This window comes from Balaenoptera borealis (assembly GCF_965194805.1).
Source record: "Balaenoptera borealis genome assembly, chromosome: 7".
Taxonomy (NCBI): domain Eukaryota; kingdom Metazoa; phylum Chordata; class Mammalia; order Artiodactyla; family Balaenopteridae; genus Balaenoptera; species Balaenoptera borealis.
Genome location: NC_138864.1, coordinates 67,829,635 through 67,848,145, shown reverse-complemented (window position 1 = coordinate 67,848,145; position 18,511 = coordinate 67,829,635). Strand labels below are relative to the sequence as shown.

At 45.2% G+C, this 18,511-nt stretch overlaps 1 protein-coding gene across 19 annotated transcripts in view; it reads right to left on the bottom strand.

Annotated features, from left to right (window-relative positions):
* Positions 1-426: 426 nt before the first annotated feature.
* Positions 427-18,511, bottom strand: part of ICA1 (islet cell autoantigen 1) — a 144,064-nt gene continuing 125,979 nt past the window's right edge. For 16 of the 19 annotated variants that reach the window (XM_082398425.1, XM_082398413.1, XM_082398407.1 and 13 more), the window contains 3 exons: positions 13,044-13,313; positions 2,940-3,029; positions 427-700 (listed from right to left, as the gene is read on the bottom strand). In XM_082398425.1, coding sequence (XP_082254551.1) covers positions 579-700; positions 2,940-3,029; positions 13,044-13,313 — 482 coding nt within the window. In that variant the 3' untranslated portion in view covers positions 427-578. The remainder of the gene's footprint in view (positions 701-2,939; positions 3,030-13,043; positions 13,314-18,511) is intronic. The other 3 variants (XM_082398419.1, XM_082398415.1, XM_082398417.1) reach the window with 1 other exon arrangement.

Here is an 18,511-nt window from a genome sequence, read left to right as displayed (position 1 = left end):
TTGTGCAGCCCCGACAAGCTCACTGCCCTTGAGAGAACCCACCGCACAGCAGGCAGGGGCTGTGGGACAGAGCCTTTGGTTGGCGGGAGCTTCACCCAGAGCTCTCCGAAGGTGGCTCGGCAGGAAGAGGGAGTCTCCCTACAGCCCCCCTCTAAGGGGGGACACGGGCAAGGGGGTACGAGAGGAGGCATTTAAGCCTCCCTAGCCTCCCGCCGCCTCTGAGGCTGTAGGACACCTTATTTAAACCTAACAAAAAGTAGGTTCATGATTTGAACTTGGACCTCGTAGCAGCCCAGGGACACGTCGGCACGATGCAGTTGTGGGCAGGAAAACGGTGGGCCTGGAAACCGCTCCCAGACCACCCTGTATCGTCAGGTCCACATAGAGAACACACGGGAACCCTTTATACCAAATAAAAGTAAATAATTATACCAATATAAACAGGGCCTTTGACCCTTTCATTTTATTAAAATGGCACGTACATATTAAAACAGCGTACTGATCACTTCCTACATCTGCAAGCCCCCAGGTGTGCTGATTTGGAGCCGCCTGTGGGCTCCTTCCTGGAGGCTGCAGACTCATGCATTCAGCAATTCATGTTCTTTGTCGGTTTTCCCAACAGCATCAGGATTTGATAATGGGTCGAGATCGGCGAAAAGGCTGAACCAGGCGGTCAGGTCCGAGGAGGGCTTGGCAGGCTCTGGGGAGAAAAGAGCAAACATGAGCACACCTACCTTGCTAACTCCCACCTCTGCCAGGCTGCAGGCAGGTGGGTCCAGGTGCATCTTGAATTGGCAGGACGCTCAATCTGACAAACCCCATTGCTCTTTGTCTCTAAGCCTTGTTAGGGTATTCCATGCCCCCCTGTTGGCCGGCTGGCTGAGTAACATTTTTAAACCATGGTCTTTATACAGTTCAGTGCACAGTGATCCTTTGTGTTAACCCACACCTGCACCTCCACCCAGCGATGGCCACAGCCCGCAGAGCTGCCTGAAACCCCAGGCCCCATGCTTCACCGCCACCAGGAAATATCAGTCATTTCAGAAATCACACTGAATGTCTCAAGAAGCAAGGTGCTTCCTGGAGGAATCTTTTCAAATCTGCTGGGTTAAGAGAAACACCGTGGTTACTCTTTTCAGCCTTCAAAGCAACAGGTCCAGAAGGGGGGAGGGGGGGGAATGGCACCTAGGCCTGACTGCCCCTCTTCTCTCAAGGTCACTGCCTTCTTTAACCCTCTCCCATCAGAGGAAGGGGGCCTGTGACAGGCCTCCCCTTCCCCACTGGGCTCTAAATTGCCCCGATACCCCTTGCACTCCAGCCTCAGTGGAACAGCCTTCAGCTGTCCTTTCACCAAACCACCTGCCCTAACTTCTTGAGTGCCACAATTACAGAGCCAAATTATTTTCCAGATGAGGAGAACATTTTCAAAAGAGCACCTGATGCAAGTGATTTACAAATAAGTTGGGGGCTCTTCTCTATATAAATCATTCCACATGAGAATCTAAGTTCATTGGCTTGGATGACCCATGCTTTTTTTCTTTCTCCAACGGGTGGGAGTATCAAAAGCATGAAGTAAATGTCTCTCTGACAGGTTATCCTTCTAGCTGAGAGCAGCTAGGAATGTGCTTGCCATCTGGTTGAAAAGAGTCTCAAAAAAATATTGGTAGCACAAGTTGCTAAAAGTGGTTATATGAGAGTGATAGAGAATATTGATGGGATTATACCAACATACACAGGGCTTTTAATCTTTTCGCTAAAAAGCACTTAAACATTAAGACAGTGTACTGATCACTTTATACTTCTGATTCTCCTCCCTTTGTTGTTCAAAGTCTCCTGTGGATATATTATTTTATAATGAGATAACAATGCATCTATTATGGAGATAAGCTATTGCAAGCAAGACTAGTTATAACTGTGCAAGTTATTACTATGTAACATTAATTTCACATTGTGTGCAGTTAGCCCCCAAAACACTTGGTTTATTTTGATATGATAAACTGAGACTTCAGAGATCTCAATACAGCTTGATGGGAGCGGGGGAGATATCATTTTTTTTAAAAAAAAGGGAGTAATTTCTCTTTCTTTAGTCATGTAGGAGGTCACACAAGGAAACTGTATGGGGCAAGATTGACTTAGGAGGATTAGTGTGTTCTTGATAGAGAATATCAAGATATCTTAGAGACAGCACCAGCGAAAACACTCTCCACAGCTCCCCTCCCCTTCCCAGCACCTTCCGATGGTGGGTGTGGCCCTGCTGTGAGGAGTCAGGTAACTATACCTCAGGGGCTTGGGGGTCCTCACATTCCCCAGACCTCCACTGCCGGAGGGAAAACCAGGTGCAACTATTTGCACGACACCCAAAAAACATCAAGGGAATGCTTTCTGATGATAATAAAATTGGCACTTCCTTTAACTTCCTGTGGTCAACACAGGGAAAGTGGGTGATGACCAAAGAAAGAGAGAGAGCTGCAAATACAGATGAGATCTTCCTCAGGCAGATGTTTTGTCTCAAAAGAACAGATTTCACAAGCTTCAAAGGCCCTCTTTTGACAACTAAGACACCTGGCTCTTCCTGAAAAGCACTAACCAAATGCCTTGTCTGGTGGAAGCAATGGTATTTTCAGCTAAGGATCACCAACCTCAGTGGCCTTTTCTCCCTTACTGTTGTCACCCAATCTTGGGAAGCACCCGGTCACATGGAGATAGATGTTTGAGTCTTCCTCATTAGATTTGATAGAGGGAGTTATGAATTAGGACATTAAGCCAGGAAAAAAGTTAGAATGTTAGTTCCTAGGATCATGCCAAACTCTCCACCCATGCAACCCCTCCTTTGAACCCAAGGTGCTCACATGGAAATTAGTAAAGAAATAAAGAAAAGGGTGTTAGGCCAGTGAAAATGAAGGCAACTGTCATTTAAGGGGGATAGAACACTGTATTACCTTTCACTGCAGGGCTACTGCCATTTGGACTGCTTGCCTTTGGTGCTGGCCATGGAGGAGAAGTAGGATTGACATTGCTCTCTGACAAGCCTAATGTTCAAAACCAGAGGTTGTTAGATCTAGGGAAGGGCAGTTACACTGCCCCATCAGCTCCTGGGGCACACACATGGCTCTCAACTCTGATGGCCTTCAAAGAGAAAGAGGAGGGTGGTGTGCAAAGACCCTTCTCCCATGTTCCTCATACCCGGAATATGTTTTAGGGGAGAGTGGATATGTATAATCATGCCCACCTTAAAAGTATGGGAAACTAGGGAAAAGATTGCATTTTGAAAAGCAAATGAGAAATTGCTAAGGTTAAAGCATTTTTGCTTTCACTTTTATACCCATTTTTCTTACCAAGTGACATCATTTCATGGTCACCCCAAAGATTATCAATAGTGTTGCAAAGAAATCAAGTGCCTTGTTTTCCTGTCACAAATGGGGAAAGCTTAAAAAATTGAACACCATTAAATGTAGCAACAGAACTAGGGAATGGCTGGTCTTCTCTACTTCCAATATGATCCAGTTCATTTATTTTCCATAGAGCTAATTTAAATTGGGAAGTTTAGTTAATACAGAGAAGTAAATGGTAGTCCAGTCCAAATATATGAGGGGAAAGAACATCCCCTTAACTTGATGTCGTACCCTTACAAATGACATTGATCTTGTCTAACCCACTGTTCTGAAAGGCCCCCTGTGCTCTGCCTGCCCCTAATGATTAAGAGGCATTCAGCAGTCCTGCTCTGGGGGAAGCAAGCCTAGTTTCCCCCCAGTATTTACTGTCTGTGCTGGATGTTTCAGCATGACTCATTTAATTTAGAACTTTACCATATACTTCTTTGCACATCTGCTTTAATTCTTCATGTGTAAGTCCTGTCTTCTCAGTGAGACAGGGAACTGTTTCTTCAATGTGCTCCATAACACCTAATGTGGTACAGGTAGGTGTGTGTGGGTTAAGGCCATTGTTGATTCTCACTGTGAAATGTAGACCATCAGATGAGGCACCACTGTTGGGTCCAAATGGTTAAAACTGTATCCTTTCACTGGGATGCTCTGGTCGCAGTGTTTTCTACAGAAAAGGTTTTGTCTCTGATAAGGCCCCCATGAGACATCACGTTGAGATGGCAGAGTTCAGCTGGGGCAGTGAAACCAATTTCTGGAGCAAGCAAGCCACAAAAATGATAAGATGTAATGCTGTTTGTTTACCCTGCCATTCTAAGATTTGTGATAAGGGACCTAATTATAGAATCATACTACATTGATTAGCTTGTACTTTTGTCTCATCTCCTAGAGTTCTGAGCCCCTTGAAGGCAGGGACCATGTATTATTCATCTTTACATCCTTTAGTGCACTACCTGGCACACGATGGGTGTTGAAATTAAGATAAACTATTGAAGAACTCTTTTTTTTTTTTTTTAACTTTTTTTTAAAATTAATTAATTTATTTATTTATGGCTGTGTTGGGTCTTCGTTTCTGTGCGAGGGCTTTCTCTAGTTGCGGCAAGTGGCGGGGGGCCACTCTTCATCGCGGTGCGCGGGCCTCTCATTATCGCGGCCTCTCTTGTTGCGGAGCACAGGCTCCAGACGCGCAGGCTCAGTAATTGTGGCTCACGGGCCCAGCTGCTCCGCGGCATGTGGGATCCTCCCAGACCAGGGCTCGAACCCGTGTCCCCTGCATTGGCAGGCAGACTCCCAACCACTGTGCCACCAGGGAAGCCCCTGAAGAACTCTTTTAAATCATGAGAAGTACACTTATGAAGCTCTGTTTTAAGAGATGGCAAAGCAGTGCTTGGCGCAGTAGATGCTATAATACTCACTGGTTGATTATTTCATTTTAGGCAAGTAAACACAAACGTCTCTATGAAGACTAACCAATGACAAATGAAACAGGTGGCCTGTGACCTATTTATTGGGTCTAAAATAATGAAAACATAGAGAGGGTTTAAAAAGTATTGTTATCCATTGGAAAGGTACTTGAACATGTTGTTAACATAATTCACAAACAACAAAAAGCACCAGATTTTAAAGGAACTTTTTGGGAAGATGGAAATGTTCTAACACTAGACAGTGGTGATGGCTGCACAATATAAATTTACCAGAAATCCTTGAACTGTTCTCTTACAATGGGTGAATTTCACGGTATGTAAATTATAGTTCAATAAAGCATTTTTTAAAAATGACCAGTATTTGGTGTAATCCAGGAGTAACATAACCTCCCTGTTTCCTAGAAAATTGGCCCATGGGCATTTTCCTTCTAAACCCAAATCACATAAATAGTGGTAAATGTAGAAAGTTAAAATTGCAGTTTTGTCGGGTGCCAAATAAAGCTCAAAGAGGTAGCATCTAACTGGGTCAATTTTACCTTTTTCCCTACAATCCTCTTCTGGACATCAAATGTCAAGACCCACCTGTGCTCTGCAGAGCCTGTGTAACTTTTCGTCAATGCCTGAAGCCTGGCCTCCATCTCTTAGGGCAGTGGTTCTCAGAGTATGGTGCCCGTGCCACTGGCAGGGGCATCACCCGCTGAATCAGAATTGCTGGGGGTGGAGCCCGGGGAAGCACAAACCCTTGGCAGCTGTCATGCAGTGTAGTGTGAGAGGGCCTGCCACAGATGGTCCCCAAGGAACTGCCACGGTCACCATCTCTGTTAGGATCAGGGTCATCTTGGTTGAAGCCAGAGCCGGGACAAGGAGAGAGGCCCTCCTCAGAAACAGAGAGGTCTGCTTTCAGGACCCCACCTCCCAGGTCCTGGAGCTTTAAGCTCCTTGACCTTGTCAAGCTCTCTGAGTTCAGGGAGGCCCACACTTCCAGAAAGATCCTGAACAGATGCAGAGAAAAGGCAGGTGAGGGGTATGGAAGTCCACTGCTCCAGGATCTCTGAATGCTATTGGATACAGTGGGAACACGAGAAAATTCTTCCCATTTCAAAAGTATGTACAACATTTGTTCTTTAAAATGGTGGCAGAGAATGCTGGAAAAGAGGTGGTTCAACCATTGTCTTTTTCAGAGTATAAAGTGGAACACTTTCCTACAGGAGGCAGAAATAAAGCCACATACCAAAACGGAGATCCCCTCACTTTATGTGATGGACATGTTCCCAAATGGCTATAAACAAATAAAATGACTGTATATCAAGTCATATTTTTAAAGTACCAGAAATACAAGGCGTATTTTTAAGCCTATAATTTAAAGGATTATAATGGCAGACTCCTTTAAAAAGACAGTGTCTTCTAATTGGATTCCTTTGTAACTATGGATTTTTGAATATTGCTCATCTAAACGCTCATGAACATGTGGAAGTGATATCTGGAGTGTGACATGTGGAATCTATGGGTTTAGGGGCTTCTCTGCAGCAGAGGACATGGAGAAGGATAAGCGTAAAGACATCCCCCTTCGGGGACTAAGATGATGGGGAAAGTATACCTCCAAGTTTCCCATCACTGTTCCCTTGTCCCATAACGTGAAGCAGAAACAGCAGCCAGTTTGCCAAATCACAATCTCTCCTCAGAACAGCTATTAAGCATAAGTCTAACAATCCAACTATATGCACATGAGGGGAGAAAATGGTACAGTTGTGACACCAGCTATATACATACATTTTAAGCAAATACTAAGCTGAGCTGCAGTTTCACCCCCACTCATATCACTTCGGGAATTATTTAGGGGAGGGGTGCAACTAGGGTAATTATGGATGGAAGGCCAAGCCAGACTTCAAATGTCTTGGCTTCTATCAGGAAAAAAATGCTATTTAACGAGAACTTACTGTCGCTAATATTCCTGTAATTGCCATCAACTGTTCTCAAGTTGGTATTAATTAGTTGGCTGAGGCATTTTTAACAGGAAGGTGTGGCTGGAAAGATGTCTCCCCATCTCAGAGAAATTGTTTCAGGAGATGGGTGGTGAAGAGTGGAGGCAGGAGAAGCTGAGAGCTCTGTGAGCAAGATGACGAGCCTAGCTGTCGGTTCCTGTGATATGTCAACCGTGCTACCCGTTTGCAGGAAACACATATAAAATTTTATTGGAGCAATCCTGCCCCCCTTTACTTACATAAGGGAAAATATAAATCAGCCAGAAATAACACCGGCCAGCTAGAGCAGCAAGTAAAGCCAAAATAATACCACCCAGAGTAGCACTTCACCATGAATGCAATATTTCACTAACTGGGAAAGCAAAAGCCCAGGCTGGGTTGATGAGCACAGCCCAGGGCGCTCTGGGGTGGGGTTGGCCATGAAGGGGAAAGTGGGAAGACCATGGTCTTGGTGGCCAAGCACCAGCCTGCTGTCCACACCTTCTCTGAGCCCCACTTTCCATACCTGCAAAGGGTGGATAAAAATTCCTGCCTCATTAGGTTGTTGTATGGATGAAATGGGATCTTGGTGGTGAAACGAGGGAATACAGAGGCTGTAAAGAACAGGCCCTTAATAAATCTAAGCTGAATCTGGATTTCTGTATAAGTTAGCAGACATGAGAACCAACCCCTGAGATTGTCTTAGGACTGTTTTCTTTCTAATTAGTGATTCAGTGTCAGTTGATCTCTCCCTTCCTTCTTGCCTGACATCCATCCATCCATCCATCTACCCATCCATCCAGATGTCTCTGTCGAACATCTTTTCTAGGCACTGAGCTATGATCGGGGAAATATGATGGTAAGCAACACAAACATGGGCCCTGCCCATGACAACCTTAAAGCAGACAAAAAATTAAATCAATTTTACAATGAGGTGAAATAAGAGGAATGATTAAGTACTGGGTGTAAAGGGAATGGAGAGCAGAAACACCTAACACTGACTGCTGGGGGAGTCCCTGGATGAAATGACACTGGACAGGAGAACCTGCAGGATGAGAAGTTAGCCAAGCAGAACAATCATCATGACCATGCAGGTGGGTGGAGTGCTCCGAGAGGAGGGGAGGGTCAGACTCCCTGGAGTCCAGCTTACAGACGTAATAAATACATGGTTCTCCAGCTGAACAAGGTCATTGAGTCATGCTAAGTAAAGGCGTGGGGGGTATGGGCAGTGATGAGACCGGGTCAGGCCTTAAAGGACTCTGTAAGCCAAGCTGAGGAGTTTAGACCTTATGTGAATGGTGGATAAAACCACAACAGCTTGGCAAGTCATGAGACCTTTCTGGGGTCCCTTGATTTCCTCATCTATAAAGTGAAGGTAGAGTAGATGGTCACCAAGGTTCCTTTGATGGACTAACGGAGGCACTTAAATTCTGCAGATACCCAAGAGCTGGGGGCGTGCCCAGCAGGCTTAGAAAGTGCTTCTTTGATGGAACAAACAACGCCAATGGCTCACGCTCTGTGTTCAGGTTATCTTTAAATGCGGGCCCGCAGCCTTTTCTTTCACATTATTCCATTTGAGTCCTGGAAATATGTTAGCCTGGAGCAAGGCTAAGCCAGAAACAGCAAGAGGAGAGCTCTGGTTGAGGAAAGGTAAATCTAAGAGAATGATCACGCTAAGCTTTCCATTACATTAGCTTTAAATGGAAACCCACCCAGATGGCAAGAGCACCTCGGAATTAGGTAAAACAAAAGAATATCCAGAAGGAACAAAGGGCTGTATGTTTGTGAGAATCTGGAACAAGACTCCTCACTTTGGTTTCCAGAATCCTAAATTAAAAGATGTCCTGGTGCACTTATTTTGAGGAGATGGTTATCTTTTCAGTATCAGCGTCTGTTTCTAAATTAAATTTTGGATGTTGGTGGGGAATTAAGAAGAATGTTTAATGAGGCCCATCAGCCTTGCCGGGTCTCTACCTCAGGCAGCCCCTCTGGCTGGCCCTCTTCCTACTCACTTTAAGAGGCCTCAGGAAGGTACAATTTTCTCATCACTGTATGACACAGAAAACCCCAGGCCCTATCATGCTGGCAACTTCAGAAACCCTTAGAAAGTCTAGCTAAAATTAACTCCTTCAAATTTTTTAGCACAACTTGATCCTAAATGTAAGTTCCTTTGTTTTGCTCTCCTAGAGGTTGAAGTAGGTGGGGGAAGGAAGATACAATTGTTCTCTTACTAAATCCCCCTTCCTTTCTACTTCCCCAGAGCAAAGGAGAAGAGTGAGGACAAAGGCCAAAAAAGAGAGGAAGGCAGAGGAGAACAGAGAGATAAGGAGGCGAGAAGACTGAAGAGGTGGAGGAGAGAGGGGGAGGGAGGGGGAGGGTTTGGAGTGTGGAAAGGCACTGAGGTATCTGCGGCTGTGGCCTGGAGCCACCCACCTCTGTCCTGTGAACACTGCCCCTGAGGCTACAGCTCTGCCTGGACCTTACAAAGAGCTACAAAGGCGGTGGGGAGACTGAGCTAGACAGCAGTACAGTGAATGAGGGGGCGATGGCTAGCACAGGCGAAGATTTTGCAGACAATCTCGATTTCATATATTCTATTCTGGAACGTCACCCAACTTTTGTGGTTGTCACAACCCTGCCTTCCCACACCCACATGCCTCCTCCACGACTGCGTGGTTTCCCCCATCCCTGTGCACACCCAGGAAGCCCAGAGCCAGGATAACAGTCTTTACGAGTCCTGCTCCTCCAGAAGCACCCAAGGCAAGGCCTGAGGGAGCCCGTCCAGGAATCGCGTTTGCCGTCAGAGACACGGTACTTGGAGGCAACAGAACAGAATGGGGAAAGGCATGGATTCCGGAGTCCAGTGACTCAGGCCCACAATCCGGCCTGCCTCCTACCAGAGGTATGATCTCGGGCAAATTACTTACTGCCCTGTTCCTCGGTTTCCCAGGCTGTAAGTTGGAGATGATGCCAGTACCTGCCTGGGAAGGGTGTGGTGAGGATGAAGTAAGTTAACACACGTAAAGCACATGGGAGTGCTTGGCCCACAGCGCATGCCATAGGGACTGCTGGTTCTTATTATTTTACCACGATAAAGGGCAAAGTCACAGAAGCAAACAGTTTTAGACTTCAGCATCTCTGAAGTAGGGGTTAATCCGGGGATAAGAAGATGACATTTGTGGAAAAGTAGAAAGCTCCTTCAGATGACTTGGGTCTCTCCTGATAGATTATTTAGTGAGTCTAATACCTCGTATTACAGATGAGAAGGCAAAGGCCCAGGGAATGAGTAGCCTGACCAATTGCTGCAAAGTGAGTGCAGGGAAGGGAGTTTACAGAATAAAACCCAGGCTCTGAACTCCCTACCACTGTTTGCCTCGCTGAGCCAATATGCCAATGAGCCTTTCTACTCCACGTTTAGTTTGACTACTTACTTATTTCAGTGGTTTATTTGATTTAGTTTTTGAGATGATCTGAATAATCAGGGGAAGTAGTTTCAATATGAGGCGTCAAAAGTTTAATGATTATTTAGATTCTTTTGCAATTCATGTGTATAGATGGATTTTCTAGACCATGGATGCAATGGGAAAAAATCTAGAGCCAACATCCACCTTTTGCTCTTTTCTTAGGAGGTTGGAGGGAGTCCTGACAAAAGCACAGAATATGTTTAGAACTGGATTACATGATCAATCATCAAAGCAGGGAGCCCACTCTTTATCTGTACATGTGTTTTGAAGGTTTCCTGAATCAGAGGGCAGCACTGGGGCAGAATTGTTGGGGGTGCCTGCTGGGAACCTGTAGGTGTATAGAAGCTGAATGGGCTTCCTCTTTAAAACACTGAAGTTCACTTTTTTTTCTGTCATTTTGAGTTCCATAGACATTCAATTTATGGCTGTTGGCATGCAAAGGAAACAGGATAACTCAGAGGTTACAAAATAACTCAACATTGATCTTGATAGAACCTCAGCAGAGGAAAGGAAACTTTTAGCAGCCAGAATGGTCCCTTTATGGTAAATCAGATCATGTCCATCCTTGGTCCAAGATGCTGTGATGGTTCCGAGTTCTTCCAAAGGCTATGAGGCCCTATGTGGCCCTACCTGTCTCCTCTCCAAGTGCCTCTCTCTCTCACTCCAACCCCAGTGCTCCTCCTGCAGACCCTCGACCATACCTGATCTACCCCGTCATTCCCCCAACACTACCTCTGGCTCTACTTTTTCCTTTTCTCCATATCGTTGGTCACTTTCTAAGCTACAATGTAATTTTATTATGTTTACTGTTCATTATCTCCTCTCCATTAGAATGTGAGTTCCAGGAAGGCAGAAGCCTTGTCTGTTTTGTTCTCAGGTGAATCACCAGGGCCTGGCACCCAGAGGACTCGATAAATATTTGTTGGACAAATGAGAAACTTGCTAAAGTGCTACTGGGGCGGTAACCTCCACTGAGACTCTGTGTGCCTGAGAAATAAATGGCCTCCCTTTGAAGTACCTCTTTCTCTTTCCATAGTGTGAGCTTGCATCTCTCTTGCCGTCAGATCACCTCCCTCCTTAGACCCAAGTGTGGTCGTGTGCATTTCTCCTGGACATGGGGCAAGGCTGAAGTGCAAAGCCCACAGCCACCACACTTGTCCTAGCTCTCAGGCGGAGTTCTGGGGACAGCGCCCTGGGCCTGAGCTGAGATATTCTTGCTCCACCTGCTCAGGAAGAGGGCGTGTGGCTCTGACTTCTCAGTGTCAGCCTGGGCCGCTCACAATAGAGTGACACTTGGCCACACCAGCGAGGGAGGAGCACTGCCACCACTGCTCCTGGGCAGCAGCAGGGGCCCTGGTGTCTCCAAAGCCGGGGGCCCCAGGGGGATTCATCCTCCAGCACAGCTGGAGAGTCTCCAGCAGCCCCCAGATCTGAGCTGTGGATCCCGCTCCGGCCCCTGCCTCTCCCGACTCTCCCACGCCTTGTTAGTGCCTCTGCCACAGGTGGGTGGTGGTGAAAGCCAGTCTTTGTCAGCCTTGCTCGTCTGAGGTCCCAGCAAACGAGGTGGTGAAACCCAGGGGTGAAACTCGGGGCAGAGACGTAGTTTTGGATTGCAGTTATCCCTCCTATCTCTAACTCCATTACTGAGAATAAATGAGATGACTACAAAATAGGACTCAAAAAGGAAGGTGAAAGGAATCATGTATTTCATAAAAAAAGAGCGAAGACTTTTCTTTTGGTCTTGCCTACCAACTCTTGCCATGTCCATGATCTCATCTCCAAAGACCTGAGGTGTTTTTTTTTTTAATTTAATAGCCCATAATTACTTAATCATTCCAGCTCTGCCACTTGTTCTCAGCTTTAAGTGCCAGATAAACACGCTGTTTATTAAGGAGATAGCCTGAATTCATGGAAAAACCAAAACAATTTGAGAATCTCTTAACAGTGATTCCTGTCTTACAATTAAAGCATGAAAGGAGGAAAAACAGTGTTGAAATACTAAAATGGTTTCCTTCTCAAGGTTTGTGTGCTTAGAAACTCAAACTTAAAAATTTAAATTTCAACCTGAGTGTTAGTTTTTGCACTCAAAATCAATGTGCTCTCCACATCAGCAATTCTTAACCAGCACGTGGGCTGCTGGTGAGCCTCGGAGTACCTTAAACCCTTACCAATGCTGCCGACCACTTTTGATCAGTGTGAAAACTCTACTTCTGCTGCGGTCGGGCTTCGGGGACTGTTGGGCCATGTGTTTCAGGCAGAACAGGAACAGCTGAGCTGAGGGCATACTCAGGGTACTGGTGAGGCCGGATGGAGAGGTAAAAAGCACCCAGAAAGCTCCATGTCTATGGGAACGTGGAGAATGTTGCCTCATGAGTATGTGGGAGAACTTAGCTAGGGTGATGGCCAGGAAGAGATGGCGAAGTCAACAAGCCACAACCATGAAGGCAATCTGATCCCTCAAGTGTGCCATGAAAAAGTCTAAAATCAAAGTAAGACAGTAAGACTGAGAACCACCCCTCTAGCCTTTGATTAACAGGAAATGTGAACAGGAGGAGAAAATTATGAGAAGAAATAGATTTTAAACCCTAATACATATCTTAAAGCTGGAACGTGATTCTGAAATTTGAGCTAAAGAGTCACTGACTGTAAAAGGAAAATTTAAAAACCAAAAAAAAAAAAAAAAGACACCGGCTATAAGATAAAACCCAGAAAACATTTAAAAAAGATAAGGAAAAATCGGCCATTGGGTTTCAAAAAACAAAAAACAAAAAATGAACCAACAAAAAACCCCATTTCAATCCCTGTGGTACATACCTTCCAGTGAGGCCTGTAAGTCTTTCATATTTTGATCTAGAAGCTGTGAAGGAAGGAATCCTGAGCCTGTCTGGGGCTTGGGGTCTGGCTCTCCTGGGGCCGCAGTGGGTGCTGGCTCCTTCAGCTGACCGTCTCCAAACACAGCAGCCCACTCTTTGCTGAACTCGCCCTCTTCCAGGGAGGAAGCATTGAAGATTTCACTCAACAGCAGCAGGTCATCTTTGTCAGCACCTTCAGGTTCCGGGGTCCCTGCCATTGGGCCCAGGCAAGCTGATCAAAGCAACAGAACACGAAACATATCACCACCAAGGGCCCAGGCCCTAGGGAATACATGTAGTGGGGGCTGGGATGGGACAGACCAGGTGATGGCTAGATTTTTTAAAAAGTTCATCAAAATATAAATTAATCCCCTTATAGCCTCTCAAGAAATTTTGGAATTAAATTTCTAGTGCCATTGAAACCAAGCAATACCCTGTGAGGACTTCCTGGGGACAGCCCCACCCCCCATGTCCCCTGCCTCTTGCTCGTATAAAAGCTTTAGTCTCCTAGGCCTTCCGAGAGTTCGAAAGAGCAAATTTAATCAGAGAAGTAAAACAAAAACAAAGGAACACAGTCAAACAAGACAAAATAATAATAGCTGAGCCATAAAACAAAGTCAAAGACCTTTAGTTTCTCCTCAAGGGTTATAGATAATATCCTGAGCCATATCCTTGAGTTGTTTTACAGATACTAAAACCCCCACCCAGTGGAGGAAGTTAACTACATGCTGACCACCAGCATGTAGACGGGTTGGAACCAGAAGGTTGATGACTGAGATTCCTGTAACATCACCTTGTTACCATCAACCAATCAGAGAACTGTATATGAGTTGATCAGACACCCTGCAAGCCACACCCCTAAGCTTGCCTTTAAAACCCTTTCACTAAAAGCCATCGTGGAGTTCTGGTCTTTTGAGCATGAGCTGCCCGTCCTCCTTGCTTGGCTCTACAATAAATGCTGTACTCTCCTTCACTGCAACCTGGTGTCAATAAATTGGCTTTGCTGCTAGTTGGGCAAGTGGACCCTTGTTTAGTTCTCACTCATTCTCTTTCCTTCAAAGCAAGTCCAGTTTCTGAGCATCATTAGAATTGCATTGAAATAGTTTCCACAAAATTCTAGAGTGTTGGTTTCTCCTTAATATAAAAGCACATTTACCACCAATACATTTCTCAGACATGAAACAAAGCCAGGATTGAAGGCATGTTGGAGATCTTAGTTCCTTGTCTGTATAGCTTCCCAAACCTTCCCAAACAAGCCCTAAATTCACAACCAACGCACAATGTGGCAGCCTGCCCTGCCATCCAGGATGAGAAGGGGAGCCTCACCATGCCCAGACTGACTCAGGGAGATGGGAGCAGAGGTATCAGGAAGTCTAACAATGACCAAGAAAGACATCCTTGTTCCTGTCTCATTTGCAGCACCCCAACTGCATAAAGCAAAGGAAAAGTGGGTCTGGTTTGCCTGAGGGCAGTGGTGAAAGAATGACAGGAAAACAGGGCAAATCACACACGGAACCACTAGAGGATGAGCTTCACAGACTAAAGACACAGCCCTGGAGGGTTGGAGTGAGCACTGGACCAAAGGAGGAGCCCCTGGGTCATCCTTTACTTGCTGTGTGACTTTGGTAAGACCCTTAACCCCTCTGGGCTTCTGTTTTTTCATCTATAAAATTTTATTAATAATGCCCACTTGAATATCATCAGGAAGATCAAAAGAAATACAACTGAAACCTCATTGCCGGTCCAGAAGAAAGACTTTAGAGATTCATTCTTACAATATGAACACTGACAAACTACTAAATAGTGAGTACAAGTAGAATGGGGGCATTACTATCACAAATCCTATAACCTTTCATTGCGTTTTCCACATATTTTGAAAACCAAGAATTGATGATTTTTTTTAACTCTGGCTTTGTTATGGTGTCTAATTGCCACTTGGAAACTACAAACATTTTTGTTGTTAAGTCATGAAGAGAGGGAACAATCATGATTTATATTTTCTCTGAGCTAGATGGTAATGCTAACACTGTCATATTAAGTGAGATGAACAGGTTTCCCTCAAATATATGAGATAATTTTTAAAAAGCCTTCACATGAATTAGATAAAGCTCTTATATCTCTGTCAGCTTTACTGGATCTATTTTCAACAACACTTTATAGAAAGATCTATGATAGAGAGGATTTTGGATGTGCTGTTCAGACTGGCTATCCATCAGGGAGGGGAGGGGTCCAGGCATGCTCATATCACTGTGGTTTAAAAATAGTGGCGAAATACCACCTTAATTGGACAGCTGTCTAAGTTAAGCATTCTTCTTGTTTGTGTTATCACAGAGGTTTGCACTAAGATATAGCCTGTAGGTGTGGTGGTGAGAAGATTGGGAAAATGGCATTTTACTAAACAGGCTTCCGAGACAGTTCTGTAGTGACACAGTAGTGCAGGAACCACTTAGGCCTGTGCGTGGTAGGGAAGGCAGGGCAGGAGAGGTGACGCAGCTCACCGCTGTGAACAAAGGAAGGAACCTCGGCTGTGACAGGGTGTGTCCATCAACATGCATTTGGGTGTCCTTCCTCCCTCTCCCTCAGTTTCTCTCAGCATCACCCTTTTTACATCTATTTACATCTATTAACTTCACAAATCTCTGTACTTCCTACTTTCAGTTGGGATCTGAGTGCCCAAATCTTTTCTCATGGTTTACTTTCTAGCCTGACTGAAACCAGAGGATTGCTGAACCAAACTCCTTTTATTGGAACCAATTCAAGTCGATGTACAGACCCTAGAGAAACAGATGACTTTAAACGAACATTGAAAATTATGTGCATTCCTCCCAAAGTCACTTTACAGCTCTCCACTGAGTCAAACCCTGGGGGAGCCTTCGTTGCTTTCATCTAGATGTCAGTACAGGGAAAATCACAACCAACATTAGCAACTACAAATAATAAACCTTGAGAGCCTTTCAGAAATAACCACAGACTGGAAGAGCTCTTTGTGTTTACTCTTTCGGTTTTGTGCAATGGCATTTAGAGTAGACCTCTTTGGGTTTTGTTAACTTAGCATCCCTTTCCTCCTCCTCTTTAGTTTCCCTTCGGGGAGACACCTTCTCCTCTGATCCTGGTGAGATACCACTTAAGATGCCTCACCACCTCATCCCAGGTGGATGTGTGACCTAGGCTGGCCAGAGTCTTTCATTTCTCAGGGCATGGTGACTGGCTCAGGGATGGGCATATGCCAGAGGCTTCCCTGAGTTTGGAATATGGAAGCTGGAAGGAAGAAGGGCTCTCTTCTTTCGGATTCTAAGTTCTAAAGATGCAGAGTAGAGGCTCCCAGTGATGACAGAGCCAACCAGGGAGGGAAGAGTTAGAAACAGAATCCTGACAACCCTGTTTAAGCCCCTGGATACAGCCTTGCTTAAAGTCAATCCACCTAAGTTACATGGACCAATAGCCATACATTCTTTTATTTTCTTTTAATTTTAAAGCTAAACTATTTAGAGAAGGATTTCTATTACTTCCAACCGAACGATTCCCAACTAATAATCTATCCTATCCAACTCAAATTTAGTGACTGAAATAAGAAAAGGACCCACGGGGAGGATGATACTGTCCAGAGCTAGTTCTGAATTGAGATTTAGTCTAAGGTCTACCATTGAATGTGGCCTATTACTTAGTGTCCTGGTTATTTAACAGTTAAAGCAGGCTGCACTGTGGATATTTTCTCTTTTAAGAAAACGTGTTAGCTGAAAGCAATGAAACTGACAATGACTTGAACCTGAAAACAGGGAAACCTCCTAATTATTGCCCGGATAATTAAGATGCTTGAAATTACTGTACATAACTTGTAAGAAAATTACAAGTAGAAAAGGACAGGTTTAGGTCTATAACCAGACAAGTCAAGACTTGAAAAATAACACTAGTCAGTTGGCTCTTAAGAATCATGCTATCATTTTCTTTGGAAATAATTCAACTCAACTGTGAGAAAATGAGGACACACAGAGATACGATAAGCTCTTTGAGAGAAGCCTGGTGAGAGTTACAACTGGAGTCACAGCCTCCACCGTGTAGATGAGCAAGCGTTGCTCCTGGGTTACGGAGCCCCACCCTGCCTTTGTCTTAAAGAATGAACAAAGAGATCGCAGGGGCCAAATCCACAGATACTCCTCCCAGCCCCCTTCATGCCCTTGCTGGCTCTCAAGTCTCCATGTTTACTTTCCTATCAGTAACCCAACCGCAGATATTACTACAAAAAAAAAAAAAGCAACACACGTGACATACTCAAATTCTCACTGCTTGGGCCTCCAGCTCTACGACCCTTCATGCACTCCCTCATCCTTTGCAAGATTAGCCCTCCCTATGCTCTCCCCATGCTTGTGGGAGCCTGCTCTGCTCCCAGTATTATTCCAACATCAGCATCTGTAATCGTTCATTCTCCAAGGCTTCCTCTCTCTGACCTCAGGTGTGTGCACAGCCAACAATGTCAATCTTCACTTGATATTGCTGTCTCTCCCCACACACCCCCTGTCAACTTACTGTCCTAGTTTCTTCTTTCTTCTACAGCCACACACTCTACTTTGTCACCACTCTTTTTGGGGCTGTCTGTAATCAAGTTCCTGCCCCCACCTACACTGAAGTGGCCCTCTTGAAGGTTAACAGAGAGATCCTCATGGCAGATTCCAAGCCCCTTTGCTCAGGTTTTGACCTCTGTAGCACTTTGCACTAATGCCCACTCTGGAAACGCTGTCATCTCCTGTGAGTCCCCATCAAGTGGCTCTCTTGGATGTCCTCCTATCTCCTTGACAATACTTTCCCTGCTGCCTGTTCCTATTCTGGTTGCCCTTAAGATTTCCTCCTAAGCCATCATCTCTCTCTTCCCTACATTCTCTACATAGAAGATCTCATTTGTTCTCATGGTTCCAGTGTTGCTTGGGAACATCCTCAAATCTCCATCTCCAACTCCAACTTCTTTCTTGAACTTGGATGACAAATTCCTACCTGGGGGCCCTTAGGGGTTTGTCCATTGGCGAGCCTGCTGGAGCTCCATAAAAGGCACCCTCCTGCTGTATACCTTTGCTTAATTCAGCTGTGAGGTTATTACTCCCTTCCTCAAAAACCTTCAGTGGCCCCCTCTGACTCCTGAGTGAAGTAACACTCCTTATGGTGGGTTCAGGATCACTACAGTCAAGCTTTAAGGCAGCCCTTTCAGCAGCTCGCCAACACTGCCTTCAGGGAAGCCTACGATTCAGCAAAACTCCTCTGCCTGCCATTCCTCAAACATGCTTTCCTGCCTTCCTGTCTGGCAACCTGCTGTTTTCTACCAATGAGATGCCCAAAGAGAAGAGTCATACTCAACTGAAAGGGATCGTATAAATCATCTCCTCTAACTCATTTTACAGATGAGGAAAAATACACCCAGGCTAGATGACCTCAAGGTCATAT